The 14,111-nt window shown below is 37.4% G+C and overlaps 1 protein-coding gene across 1 annotated transcript in view; it reads left to right on the top strand.

Annotated features, from left to right (window-relative positions):
- Positions 1 to 14,111, top strand: part of LOC119145814 — a 98,267-nt gene that overhangs the window by 40,294 nt on the left and 43,862 nt on the right. The window contains exons 25-35 of the mRNA XM_037382502.1: positions 1,255 to 1,388; positions 2,367 to 2,525; positions 3,634 to 3,814; positions 5,659 to 5,870; positions 7,436 to 7,624; positions 8,496 to 8,635; positions 10,059 to 10,221; positions 10,333 to 10,419; positions 10,927 to 11,061; positions 11,440 to 11,559; positions 12,361 to 12,578. Of these exons, the coding sequence (XP_037238399.1) occupies positions 1,255 to 1,388; positions 2,367 to 2,525; positions 3,634 to 3,814; positions 5,659 to 5,870; positions 7,436 to 7,624; positions 8,496 to 8,635; positions 10,059 to 10,221; positions 10,333 to 10,419; positions 10,927 to 11,061; positions 11,440 to 11,559; positions 12,361 to 12,578 (1,738 nt within the window). The remainder of the gene's footprint in view (positions 1 to 1,254; positions 1,389 to 2,366; positions 2,526 to 3,633; positions 3,815 to 5,658; positions 5,871 to 7,435; positions 7,625 to 8,495; positions 8,636 to 10,058; positions 10,222 to 10,332; positions 10,420 to 10,926; positions 11,062 to 11,439; positions 11,560 to 12,360; positions 12,579 to 14,111) is intronic.

Genomic DNA, 14,111 nt, shown 5'->3' with positions numbered 1-14,111 from the left:
ACAACTTAAGTTCTAAGTATATAAACCCAGTTTGACAACTGTTCTGCCTGAAGTGGTCAGCAGGTGAATGCTTGTAGAAGTGCTGAATTTAAAAAAGAAAAAGAAAAAAGTAATCTTACTCATTGGTTGAAACTTCACATTCTTTATTTTAAGGTTTTTTCTCCATGACCACAAGGGCTAGAAATTCGTTATTGCTTTTTGTTTAAGATGTAGCATCATGTAATATCGTGATGTTGGGTGCTGAGTGGTTACAGAAAACCATCAAATATTGTGAGAGCCCAAGAAAGCTGTGAAGGTTGATCATGATTAGTTTATAGTCCTTTTACTTAAAAGAAATTTTACCTAAGTAATAAACTTAGTGCCTGCTTTTATTTATTTATTGCTTCTGAAGAAAAAGTGAGTGAAAGAACACGGCAACATGGTAAACATCTACAGAGAGCCTTTGCTTTTCTTAAACAAAATTGGCCTAAATCATTTGATCATTTTCATTCCACTCTTAATACAAAGTAGCTGTTTCAAATTGTCTGAACTTAGAAACAAATTTTAATAATGTAAACAAAGCCCATGTAAAGCCTATAACATCATTGTTCCTAGGACTTTCATTTGTAGTACAGCTTGTGGGGTAAAAAAATTTGTAATGTCTAACTGATTTTTTCCAATGTTTTACAAGTTATTTTGTATATACAGAGTGTCTGTAGTTGGAAGTGCAAAGCTATTGATTGCTGTTAGGTTGGACTTACCTGAACTTACCTTCCTGCTACACGTGTCAGAAACAGTGTTTTGACAACAACATTGTAGTCTGTAAAATGTGTCTAGATCTAGAGCAGATAGAGAAGATAATTCTTGAGCTAAACGTCATGGTAATGCAGATATACCAGTATTGGTACCAATCTTCACAAACTTTGGTCAGTACTTTTAGGTTGCAGAACATACTGCTAGACCTTTTACATGAATTAAATATCTACTTGTCTTTTACTTTTTACTGGGGTAGTGCTTTTATTTAAATAGGTGTAAATCACTTACCTAGCAAATATGAACTCGCTGTTCTTAAATGCACGTTCATTAAATGTGTACTTTCCTTTGGATTCGTAGGATAAATCAACAGGTATATATCTGTAAAAATAGACAAATCTCACTTTTAATGTTTTTGAAAAATAGAAATCTTGAAGCCAATACTGGATTTATACTAATAACATTTTGAAAGTTCAGTTCTGATTTATTTGAATGGGTAACTTTGTGATTTAACTTGAACAGGAGAGGCAAAAAACCTTCATCACGAATGCAGTACGCGGCAAAAGATTAAAGTGGAGACAGGTGCACATGGCATGTACAAACTTGATATTGCACATGAATTTCACTGTATGCAGACTCCGACCTATAATCACAAGGTAGAAATACTGACCAAAGCACTTGTGTGCTTGTGAGCTGAGTACGTTTGTGTCACTCGCATACTGAGGGGCTTAGAGCAATGTCCAAGATACCATTTTTGGATCAGTCTTCTCATCTTGTTTCTCTTTGCTTTCTGTGTAGACAAAGATATCTTGTCAAGTTACTAATTTGTGCAGTCCATTACATCTGTAAGTGATGGAACTCTCCAGTGATGTCATTTTTAATGTCTTAATTCACAAAACTTCTGCAGAATGTTTGTTACAAAAATTTTTGTTATATATAAAAAATAGTATTAATAAGTATGTGATTTATCTTGTTCTATCCTTTTAACTAAAAGTCAGGAACTCTCTTTGCTTATTCATCAGAAGTTTTATGTCTGGAAGATAAGGCATTTTTTAATGCTTTGTATTAATTTTCTGGTTCGGATTTGTATGCGTAGAAATTTCAGTGTGTGACCCTTTCATGCAGAAAAGCAGATCTGTTTAAAATTTCTTGCTTCAGAGGCAGCATGAAGGCAAAGGCTAATGTAAAGGCAAATCACCGTTAAAACTGGGTATTTGCTGCAGAACAGAGTTCTGGCTGAAAAATAAGCTTCTGAATTAAAGGAAAATTTCAGATTTGCTTTTGGTCTAAGTTGGACTGAAGCCAAGAAGTGTTAGGATTTCCCATGAAGCAAGATCTTGCCAAGCTTTGCAGCTGCATGGTGAATCCATGTGAGGCAGTCCATCAGGAGTACTTGATTCCAGTAACCTTAGATTTTGAGAAAAGTTGTTTGACTGGCACCACATAGACAAAAAGTTTTGGGCTTTTACACTGAATTTATATCTTTTGATGGAACATGATTTTTCTGTGGAAAATTGCTACCCTTTCTGCTTTAGTCTTGCTTGCTACTTGGGAATATTTCTACGGGCAGTTAACAGCAGTGAATAAAAGTGAAAGCGTGGTTTACAGGAAAAAAGTGGTTTTCTGTTCTTTAGGTTCATATGAAACATGAAGTGAGTGCGTCTTGGGTTTCCTCTCAGATGGAAGTGAACTATGGGAAACACTGGGATGAAATAAACAACAAGAAGAAACTGCTGATCAGCCAAACATTTAAGAACAGTTCCAGTTCGTCTCTGGTCAACTATTTCATGGAGGTAATCATGATTGTTGAAGAGGAAGACCTTCACTTCCAATATTTAACAGACAAACTAAGAAAAAATTTAGGATAAATTTATTTGTTAAGACTTTTCTTTCCTGTGTTATGTATTAATAGTGTAAGTCAGATATTCAGACCTAATAAGTTTGAGTGAGGTAAGGTTTTAACCCAGGCACGTGTTGGTCACTGACATTTAAAATGAGCAAGAGAAAGCCAGTAGATGAATTTTTCAAATACTAAAAAAATTTGGGTGTATTGCGGTCTGAGTTTTTCACAGAGTTTGCACATATAAAATGATGGCAGAGATTTGTGAAGGTTGCTTTGCTCTCACATTGTGGAAGGAGGGTGCAGGTTATAACAACTCAGAATATTACTGCATTTGGGTGAAAGTTGGCATGGAATGCAGTAGCTGAACTAACATCAGACCCGTTATTTTTTTTTTATTATTATTATTTTTTTTAATAAATTGATTTCTACCCTGGATCAGTAAAAAGCTTTCCCTTGTAGTAAAGTATAACTAAAAGCCTTAAAGGCAGTTTATGCCTTCTTTTGAAGTACATTCTATGGGCTACAAAAAGAAAGAAAATAATTATTTGTATGGGCATACCCTGTTGTCCTTTGTTTTATTTGTAGAAAGTTCTTACAGAAGCTAAAGAAACAATTCCTATAGATTTTTGTGTTATTTCTTAGAAGTTTCAGATCTTCTGTTATTGTCTGAGAATAGGTAATAGTTTTCTGAGGTGGGTTGTTACTACTATATTTCCGTAGGGGAGTACCTGTAGGCATAGAATTTGCCTGTGGTCCCAGCACAGACTGACCTAGAGTTACAATCTTTTTTTTTTTATCTTTTTCCCCCAGCAAACTAAATGGTTAAAAATTGGTGGAAATCTTCTGGTTTGAATCTCCAGTAGGTGTAACAAATGTATATTAGAGAAATTGAAGTCTGTAATTGGTCAGCATGCATGAAAAGCTCTAAAGTGAATGGCAGAAGTGCAGAGCAGAGGCACTACCTGTGACCTTCCTGCTACTGTGTGTGTGGAATTAGCCTAGATGAGCCTGAAGATAGGATCGTGTTTTTATTTAAATTTGCTTCACTTGTTTTCCAGTTTACCATGCAAGTCCTGGAAAAACAGGTGAATTATAGAACCCAGCTGCAGCACTCGCACAGCTCTCAGGTTTATTTGCAGAGCAGCACCAACTTTGAGGTGCAGTATAACAACCACGTGCCATTTGTGGCGGGACTGCAGTGGAAAGACGCATCCAGAAATGGCCTGAAGAAGTGGGAAGGTGAAGTACCACAAACCAATTCCAGCCTGTGCTTAGAAAAGCATGCCTTGAAAGTTGTTGCTGGTATTTTGTGAGGTGGTTTTGTGTGAGTGTAACAGGATCATAGAAATACTGGTTGGAAGAGACAGACCCTGAAGGTTATCTAGACCAGCCTCCTGCTCGAATCAGGACTGTTCCTAAAAATAGATTACATGTACTGGGGCTTTGTCTAGCTGTTTTTGAAATCTCCAACTTCCCACAGCCTAGCTGGCTAGCCTCTCCCCCCAGTTTGTTAAGCTCTCAAAGTGCAATTTGTGGCCGTTGTCCCTTGTATTGTCTGCTTCTTTTGAAGGGTTTGTGTGTTCCTCATCTTTGCCATTTACTTTCAGGTTAGCTATAGGCAGCTATTAAATTCCCCTGGTCCTTTGCCAGACTTAACAAGCCTGGCTTCCTTTCTTCTTGTCACAGGTCTAGGCCCTTTATCATCATAGCAGCCCCTGCTGTAGCCTTTCTGGTTTCTCACCACCCACCTTGATCTGGGTGCTTCAGCACCAGATCCAGTGTTGCAGGCATAACCTCTCCTGTGCTGTGCAGGGTGGGATAGCTGTCTGATGCCATGCTTCTAATGCAGACCAGTAACGTCCTGTTAGCTTTTGACTGAGATAACTGGCCAAGTAGTGAACCATGTTTTAAAAAAAATCCTTTGCTCTAGAAAGCGATGAAGTTAGTTTTAAGAGCCTTAGAAAATGGGACACTGAGCAGAATGCTGATAGTGTATTTTAAGCTATAAATTAAACACCTGTGTATATGTATGGATATTTTTTTTAAAAATCACATTTATCTTAGACGTTTTGCTTCATGAAGTACAGCAGGGAGCAGGCCTTTATAATAAGAAGAAGCTGTATTTTACATTTTTAGAATTCTTTCCCAAATAGGGGTTAAGTTACAAGTTGTGTGCCAAAAATCAGTTTTCTGCCGTTTGGTTCTGAAGATGGATTGAATGCCACTACTATTTATGCTTCAGTGGATAAAGCTGTATAAATCAGGGCAATGACTGGCTGAATGCGTACTGAATTTGCTTTTGAGACTTATTTTTTTCAAATCTAGTACACACCATATGTGTGAAAACTTGGATCCTTATTAATGCAAAACAACTAGCTTAATACAGTGGTCTGAATTACTGGATGGTTTTTCTGCTTGTTAAGGTGAAACAAACTAAAGTTAGATTAATTCTGAAGTTTTAAAAATTTGGAGATTACTTTGTGAGTGTCTGTCATAAAATAGTCATGAGTTACTGAACTGTATCACAAGTGAATGATATGATTTGATAAATAACCAGCAAAATTTCAAGTCTGCTAGTGAAATTTCTGCAGCTTGTCAGATATAAACATTCTGGGCTGTCTATAAACTAGTTCCCAGAACAACCTACAAATCTTGTTCAAAATGTTTGTGTTGCAGAGTTAAATTTCTGTGTTGGCATCTGTCAGAACAGCTTTGATTTAGGCCATTATTATAATTATGTGAATAATGGTTACAGACTTACAGTTCAGGTAAAGATCTCACGTTTTGTTGCAGATCATGCAATAGAACCCTTTCCTGGTGCCATCTGGGTACTGGACTTCATAAATTTCCATTTATTAGCAAACCTCCCTATGTGTTAAACTGTGTGGTATGTTATGCTAGTGAAGGACATTAATTTCATTATATACCATCCAGGGATTTTGGCAATTGGAAGAGAATAGGTTGATAGTAGCATTTTAGCCTCATTCCAAAACTCCAGCATCTTATGAGCTTTGTTGCAGAGTTAAAATCTACGTAGCTTGAAATTTCATATTTCTGCCAGCTTTAATATATGTGCTTTTCAGGTCAATTAAATATAGACACCCCATGGCTATATCTGTATGCAGCTCACAAATTACATCAGTCTCAGCGTTCTGCTTATTTATTGACTGTGGAGCTGACAACTGGAAAAGCTTTCTCCATTAAGAATCTTATAGTGGAACTAGTCTATAAAGATCAAGTCAATGAAAAGGAAGGGAAAGTCCACATTTACACACCAGCTACCACATACCTGCAGGTTAGTAACATGGTGCTTCCTATAGCATTCAGCTTTGATCATAGAGCTTTGTGGTAGACACCCAACAGAACTGTCATCTTACTGAAATAACGCTTGTACAGCAGGCTGTGTGAAGTAGCTTGTTTAAGAAACTCATGCACTGTGTGCCATCTTAGAGTATCTTGAAATGCTTATGTTCATTTGTTTTCTGTGCTTGAATGATGAGCTTGCTATTTTTTCTCTGGGGCAGCCAAATCAGCACAGCCAGGGTGTCTTCATTAGCTTTGAAAAAATGTTAGGGCCACCACCTTTCTTCCCCTTTGGAACAGGAGTCCATTGCTCCCTGCACAAAGCCCAAATACTTGGTGGCAGATTCTGCCTAGGAGCATACAAATAATAATTACTATTTGAAAGAACAATAGTCAAACTTCTAAATAGGAGCCCAGTGATTACAGCATTCACCTAAATTTGAGGCATTAGATTTAAAGGCATTCTCTGCCTGAGAAGAATGTAACCTGCCTCTTCCTGGAGAGTGTCCTGTTCAATAGGCTGTCCTGTAGTTCATGGCACTTGCTGCCTTTTGATATGTCGTACTGTTGCTAAAAATCCTCCATGAGCATTTGGAGCTCAATTAATATTAGAGTTCTGATCATGCAGAACACCTTTGCCACTGAGGTGTTTTTGCTGCTTATCCCACTGTACCTCTACAAAATGAATAAGTATCTCTACAGGTAGTTCTGCAATGTGATCAGATTCAGTAGGAAAAATGGTAAGCCTGTTGCAGGCTAGAGTACTGGATAGTTCAGTGGTTAGGAATAATCCTGAGAAGTAAAACTTTCTTTTTTTTATTGTGACTTAGAGGATGACTCCAGTCTCCCACAAACCTGTGAGAGAACCTTCAATAACAGGTTCTCCATGTGTAGTCTGTCTTTTCTGTTGGAATTCTTTCACTTTCTACGAAATGATTAAATATCCATCGGGTGGAATCAGTATGCCCCGAATTTATGGATTCTAAGCTTCGTCCTGATTTATTTTTAGACTGTACTATGCAAGAGGGGTTTAGAACTGATGTTATCACAGCTGCTGTGCATTAAGCAATATGATAAACCTCTGCCACTGTGCAAAGTTTAGATTCCTCTTGGAGAAGCCTGATTTCTTATCTGCCTCTGTATGAAGGAGATGAGTGCCTGGAATTTTTGCCTTTCTTTTAGAATCCACTGCAGTTGTCTAAATCTTTAACCAAGCTTTATGTTTAAGGTGTCCCTATTCTGAACTGCAGCTTTCCCTTGTTAGATTACTGCTGGCTGAGGCACAGTGTGGAGGATTGTCAGAAACATTCTTGAATGAGAAAAAATGTTCATTGACTACATTCTTTTCAACTGTTTAGCTTTTTCTCTCTCCCTTGCTCATTATGGCAATTCAGAATATTTTGATAGTAGTAAAGCTGGCACACTAATTCTAATAGTTCTTGTAATGATCATCTCCAAGAAAATGTTTTCTTTTCACCTCTGTGCTGTGCTGCTGGCACAGTAGGATTCTGTCTGTCCTAACTCAGCCAGACTAATGTGTTCGCCTTTGTTTTTCAGGCATCCACATTTAATCATCTTGGCAGGAATGTTCTGCATAGCTATAGTGAAATGATATCTCTGTGGAATCAGCTTGTGAAGAATGAGGTTCATTTGGAGAATAATGAACGAGACAAATTTCTCTGCTTTAAGATAAAGAGTACAAAACAGGAATTTAACTTCACAGCCAGCTATCAGAATCTGCCAATGGTAAGAAAGAATTTCTGTGACTCAGCACTGTGTTTTTCAGGTCTGCCACCTTCCTGAGAGATGTTACTGCTAGTGTTGAAACTTAAACACCTCTACTGCTACTTCTATTTCTGTCTGTTTTGACAATCTGCGATATAAAACTAGGTTCAAAAATAAAATAAAAACTTGTGTGGTGTAGTTCTCACGTATTTGGGAGGCCGACTACAGACAGGAAGTCAGAGAGGAGAGGACAAAGAGAGACTACATGGCTAGAAAGAGAGCTGTAGATGGGATTACTTACATTCAGATGCAAATGTCTGGCAGATGTGGAAGATTCTACTGTCTTGGAGAACCAAAATATCTTGCCTGCTACTGAGTGTAGTAATACGCTGGGTTTATATGCTATTTTAGCCTCTGCGTCCCTTCCAATCGTAAAGTCATTTTTGCTTGCTTTGATGTCTCCAGCACAGGAAAGGTAATCAGCAGTTTGTCCTCCGAAGAGACACTTGAATCAGTAATTTTGGTCAGTTCCTTGCAGGATGTCTTAAACCAAAAAGTGTTTTTCTCGTAATAGCATTCCATGGTTTGAAATCCAATCAGGTTTTTTATGTAAATGTACTGGTACCAAAGCTAAACCTACTGCAAATAGATTACACTCAAGTGATACATTGTAGGGCATTTGTCTTCTGCTGAAGTTGGCTTTCTACTAATGTCACTTCTAATCTATGGAAATCAGGATTAAAAGTGAAGTAAAAAGGGGCTGATCTGTGAAATGACAGCCTCACTGCAATCTGTTGAAGCATGTGGTTTCTATATTGACATTCCTGAATATGAATGCAGTAAATCTGATGAAATTGTTCTTTCCTCTTCTGGTCTCATGATTTGAGTACAGCCTAAGAAGACAAACTTTTCTGTGAAGACTGTATGGAGAGATTATAAAAGTCTGCCTGTCATGCTGCATTTTGAAGGTCAGATAGAAGAGCTGAAGAAGGAGAAGATGATCTATCAAAAACGTGGAACCCTCCATTTCAGGTTCAGTGGTCATATTATTTCTGTCTCTGAAGAATGTTTTGGCCTAAATGTAATGGGCGTCTTGATGCTCTTGGGAAACGTTCTAGGCTTTACAATGTGGAAGAGCTGCATGCGCAAAGCCTGTACTTCCTCCCATCTGGCTCTCTGGACTTGCTGAAGCACACCAACTTCATTGGCTGGTTATTTGCATCCATGAGCTTTTCTTTTCTTTATTGAAATGACAGTGAACAAAGTTGTCAAAGGCAACAGGCCATGTGTGCTGTGGCAACATTTTTGTTGGCAATTCTATTGGCCGTACAGCCTCCTTTCATGAAAACAGCAGGATTTATGGTATGTCCAAATTTGGAAGTGGTGAGAAGTTCCAAAATGCAGATATAATCCTCTGTGCCAGCCAGATGCCTTTTTTCTAGTCCTTAGGAATAATACAGCTACTCTAAAGCCAAAGGTATCCCTCTTAAAACACATAACAAATAGTCTTGTTTAGATTTTTGAACGTGTTTCCATTTCCTGATGAGAATGAGTGTGCTCCTTCCAGAGACTGGCTGTCTCTGAAATGTCCCTCTTCATTACCCGTTAGCAAAACACAGCTTGAAGGCCTTGGTAAAAATGTATACTCAGACTTGAGCCATCTGGATCATCTCTGGGGACATCTCAGCTTTCTTAAGGCGTAGTAGGGTCAATAGGAGTGCACAGTCTCCCTTGGGAGCCACTGTACATCTTGGAGATCGCTGAAAAACCGGGAGATGCCTTATCAGTAATGGAAAAAAATGCATAAATGAATAACAAAGAGCTGTACCAGATACTCTTAACATGTATAAAGGCAGTCCAGTGTCTGCTTATAGAAGTTAATGCATTTTTCCAAGACATCCAACTATGTAAATGTACAGAAATATTTAATAAAATCCATAACACATTACACTGAAGTAGTAAACTACTATGAGGAATATGTAGTGCCTGAACATCTGTTGCACAGGATTCTTGGCAAGCAGATATTCTTACATCGTTTCTACAGAAAGCATAAAATATGGGTGAGATTTTGAAAGCTGCCGTCATAAGTTTTTGGACTGTGTCCCTATTTGAAATGAAGTCTTGGCCGTGCAGGTATATAAAGTGTACATACTGGTTATGCATGTCAGAATTTTAGAGCATCACCCTCTCCCATGCTTTTCCAAGCCTTTCCTGAATCCTTGATGGAAACTCTTTATCAGAAATTCTGGTAAATCTGTGTAGTTTGTATGAAGTTGTAATTACACTCTAGTGTAATTTCTTAGAGCTCCTGGTCGTATGTGTTTTGCTTCTGTACCTGACACTGATGGTATCTGCAACTGAAAATTTTGGAATTCAGACTGAACTTAGCATGATTTCATTTTGTAGTTGTCTATTAAGATCTTTTACACTTTTCTTATTCCTTGTTTTGTTCCAGGCATCCTTTTAAAGTGCCCATTCTGCAGAGCTTCCTTCTGTGGGAGACATTTACTGTTGACAAAAAGCAAAAGCACTATTGCATGGAAACAAAAGTTTTGATAAATGGGGTGGAGGAAACAGTTCAAACTCTTACACTTGGTTACCAACCTGAAAACCCCTATGTGAGTTATGTAAGAATTACCTGTAATCTGACATACCCAAAAAGCCAACAAATGAGTGATTTACTGTATATCTCTTACGTTCCTTGCATTTTCTCTCAAACTTTTTTTTAGATTTGTGCTGGCTTAACTCATCCTTATAACTACAGCTTGTTCCCCAAAGATGTTGAAATATGCATTTTAACTCACAGTCACCAAAATGTGAGTGTATTTTCCATTAAGTTCATTTAGAATGAGAGGTTAATTACCTGCTTATTTACAGTTTATTGTCTTTTCAGACCTAACTTGCTATAGGTATGTAGTTACCATGTAAATGCTGCAACCAGAAATTCAGAGGACAGTGATGTGGTTGGTGCTTCCCTAATACATCGTTTTATATAGTAATATATTACAATAATGTGTCTAGTAATATAATAATATTAATATAACATTTAAAAATATTGTTACCTTTTAATATTATTAATAACAAGAAGTACTGGGAAGGAATGGATTCAGGGTTCTCATCTTTATCTAGGTGTATCTATTCATCTTTCTTACCAAATGCAGTTAGTGTTTTCCTTTTGAGCTTTGTGCATTTTTCATTCTGAGCCACAATGTAATAGCTCACAAGTCATTCATTTTTCATAATGTGTAGGGATGATTTATCTCATCTTTCATAATATACAGGGTTAATAATGCTATCCACTTATTCACATTCTTAACACATAGGTGAAGCATGAACTTGAGACTACCTTGAAGGTCAATAAGGAAGATGTTCTCAGCTTTCTAGGGAGATACCAGGACAAATCCAGTCAGGCAGATTTTAGACATCTTTTACACATTGATGTGGCACATTCATTCCAGGTATTGGTGGTTTTTATTTATGGTGTTTTATTTTTTTATGTCTTGGTGGCTGTTTTGCTGCACTGTCTTTAGAATTATAATTGGTTTGTGCTTGTAAACTTTCTAGTTGAATAAAGTCCTGGCCGTGACAAAGACCACAAGTATCTCAGCAGATCAAATCATAATTTGTATCAATATTGTCTTGTAAGAAACACACTGACCTTTTGTTTTCATACTGGGTTTACTGCATTTGATTTTTTTTTTTTCAGTGTCTTTGGGTAAAACTGGTAAAATTTTATATACACATTTGCTTATATGCATCCTTCACTTCACGCTAGAAGTTCAGACATCTAATCACGTGAGGCAGTGATTATGTTTACATTTTACTCTGTCAAATAGCTTGAGTTTCCACAAGCAATGGGCCTAAGTGGAGAGCTGTTTTCCAGGCAGACTAAACTGGAAGACTTTGACTATGGTGTGAGTGTAAAAGCCATCATCAACAAGAACGTGTCTTCACAGGTCAGTTCCCTGATTATTACAGTCTTGTTGTTTGAACTTGTGGCTTTTGCAGTTCAGACACTCAGACCTGTGTTGAGTCTCTTGCTTGTTGCATGCATTAGGAATACATGTCACCCTGGGAGCTGTTTATCTTTGTACTAAAAATTGCTTTGCAACTACTTTCAAGTATGGGAGCACAAATGTATTTATGTGTTTATAGTACAAAGTTCATCAACTCATATGGAATTCGATGAGTGGAGTGGAGAGGTGTAAATTTTTAGGAAAACAGGTAACTTTTCATGATTAGAGTTTGTTCTGGCTATATGGCTACATGGTTGGAATAGGTGGCTTGTGTTTTTGGCTGAAATTCAGAAAACTGACAGTCGAATTGTACTTCAAATTCAACATAGTTCGTAACTTTTTGTTGAAAGCTCTAGCATGGTAAAAGGCTTATATGCAAAATCAGGTGTCATCTAGCTTTTATTACCAATTCAAAATGTTCTTTCTCTAGGATTAATTTTATCTTGTGGGGTGAGTTCAGATAAAGATAGGGAGCTCACTTACCCATTACTTTCATGGACAAAATAGATCTCAACTTGGGAAAAATTAATTTAATTTCTTGTCAAATAAAAATAGTTAGATGGTGAGAAACAAAGACAAAACCTAAAAACACCTCTTGCCCTCTGCACATGCCCCCCCTACCCCCCGTTTCCCAGATCCAACTTGTTTTCTCTGCAGCCTTATTCCTCAAGCTTGTATTTCAGTATTCTGTATTATGATTTGAGATCCTTAATGTCCTGTTCCTCTTTTTTCTATACATAGATCCAGGCAGTGTTGAAGAGTTACAGTGAGAGCAATTTCAATGGCTCACTCTACCTTCATTCCAATGGAAGGGACATGCTCTTGCTGGAGGTTGATATGAACAATGAAAACAGAAAGAATGCCAGAGTTGTTGAATTGAGGGCTTTCCTCCATCAGACAATCCTGACAAAGCCAGAGTCAATACAGTTCCAGCTCATGGGCAAAATATTTCTGACAAGGTAGAGAAATCAGAATCTCGGTTAACAGAGGAGCTGAAGAGTGTTCTGTGATATGTATTTAAATGTAACTTACTTTCATATAGCTGCAGCGGAAGCCACTGAGCCAATGCCATTTCATGCATTATCCCTCTTACTGAAATACTTTTGGTCTTTATGTTTCATAAATTGGTATAATTATGTTAATGAGTTCTAGGTGCTTCCCTAGGACTTTGTATAGAGATAACTTGAATGAACAGGTGGTACTGTTATTTTGGTTTTAGATAAGCAGCCGTTTTTTCCACCCATCGTTTGTCCTCTCAGAAGTAAGGAACTAATATTTACAAGCTATGCCAGTGGGAAAAGGACACTTCCTAGTGTTTAGCATAAAGTTTTAAGTCTTGTGGAAAGCTCTGAGATAGCATAGAAACTTGGCACTCCCAGGTTTCAGCTGTCTTCCAGCTGATTTTTCAAATTTCACAAATACAAGTGTGTGCAGCGAAGGTGTTGATGTTTTTGTAGAGGTCCAGTGTTTAGTGGTTTTAAGAGTTGGATAGGATAAGGAGAATGAGGAGACAGTTAAAGAAATCAGAAGTTACTACAATTTAATTGAAGCCATTATATTTACTAGTAAAAGAAAAAATAAGATAAAAGATCCAAGAAAGATATTTTATGTGCTTCTGCAGCTTACTGCAGTCTGGGCTTCCAGTAATACATACATTTGTTTCAATACCAGGATAGGCTGTAGCAGAGCAATTTATGGCAGCTCACTTCACAGGAAGTAACAGAACACTTAAAATTTCTGGAATGACAATTTATTTGGGATTTATTTTACAGAGAGGATAGAGAGAAAAATAAAAGGTTGACTATTTCTGGGAAACTGCTAAAAAGACGCAGTCTGCACAGGCTTCAGTCGCTGACTTTAATGAAATGAATCTTACTTCCCTGAATTGCGTAGTTTGGCTCTTCCCATCAAGTGAATTTTCACTAAGTTTTTGCTCTTCATCAGTCTTTCAAGAGAGTTCCAGTTTCTAGAAGAGATGTCTAACAATATGAAAATATGATTGCCCCACTTTTAGGCATTTTGTGTGGTATACTTGAGTCTAGAAAGTCAGACATTTCAGTGGACAGTTTGTTGAAGGCAATGTGAAAATTGTGTCTCAGTCTTCTACTTGAAACACTGCAAACTGGGTTTCTTGTTGCTCCAGCAGTTTTCCCTAAAAAGCTGTGCTGTGTTTCTCCGACACTGTTCAGATCAGGGCCAAGATACAAGGAACTAACTGTTAGTTTATGTACCAGACTCAAATGGTGGTGGCATTTAAAATTATTGTTTAATTTAATTGTATTTAATTTATTAAATTTAATTTATTCTCAGTGCTGCTTTGAAGTCAGCACTGAAGAGAGATTTTGTATTGTGACAGAGAGGAGTTCATTTCCAATTCTGCCTAACTCATCCAACTCTATAATTTTCATTTATTAGGGATCATAACAAAAACATCCAAGAAATTTAAAGAACAGTCTGCCAGTATGTGAGGCTTTACTGAATAGTGTTACTGA

This window comes from Falco rusticolus, chromosome 4 (genome assembly GCF_015220075.1).
Source record: "Falco rusticolus isolate bFalRus1 chromosome 4, bFalRus1.pri, whole genome shotgun sequence".
Classification (NCBI taxonomy): Eukaryota; Metazoa; Chordata; class Aves; order Falconiformes; family Falconidae; genus Falco; species Falco rusticolus.
This window is presented reverse-complemented; position numbering and strand designations above follow the sequence as displayed.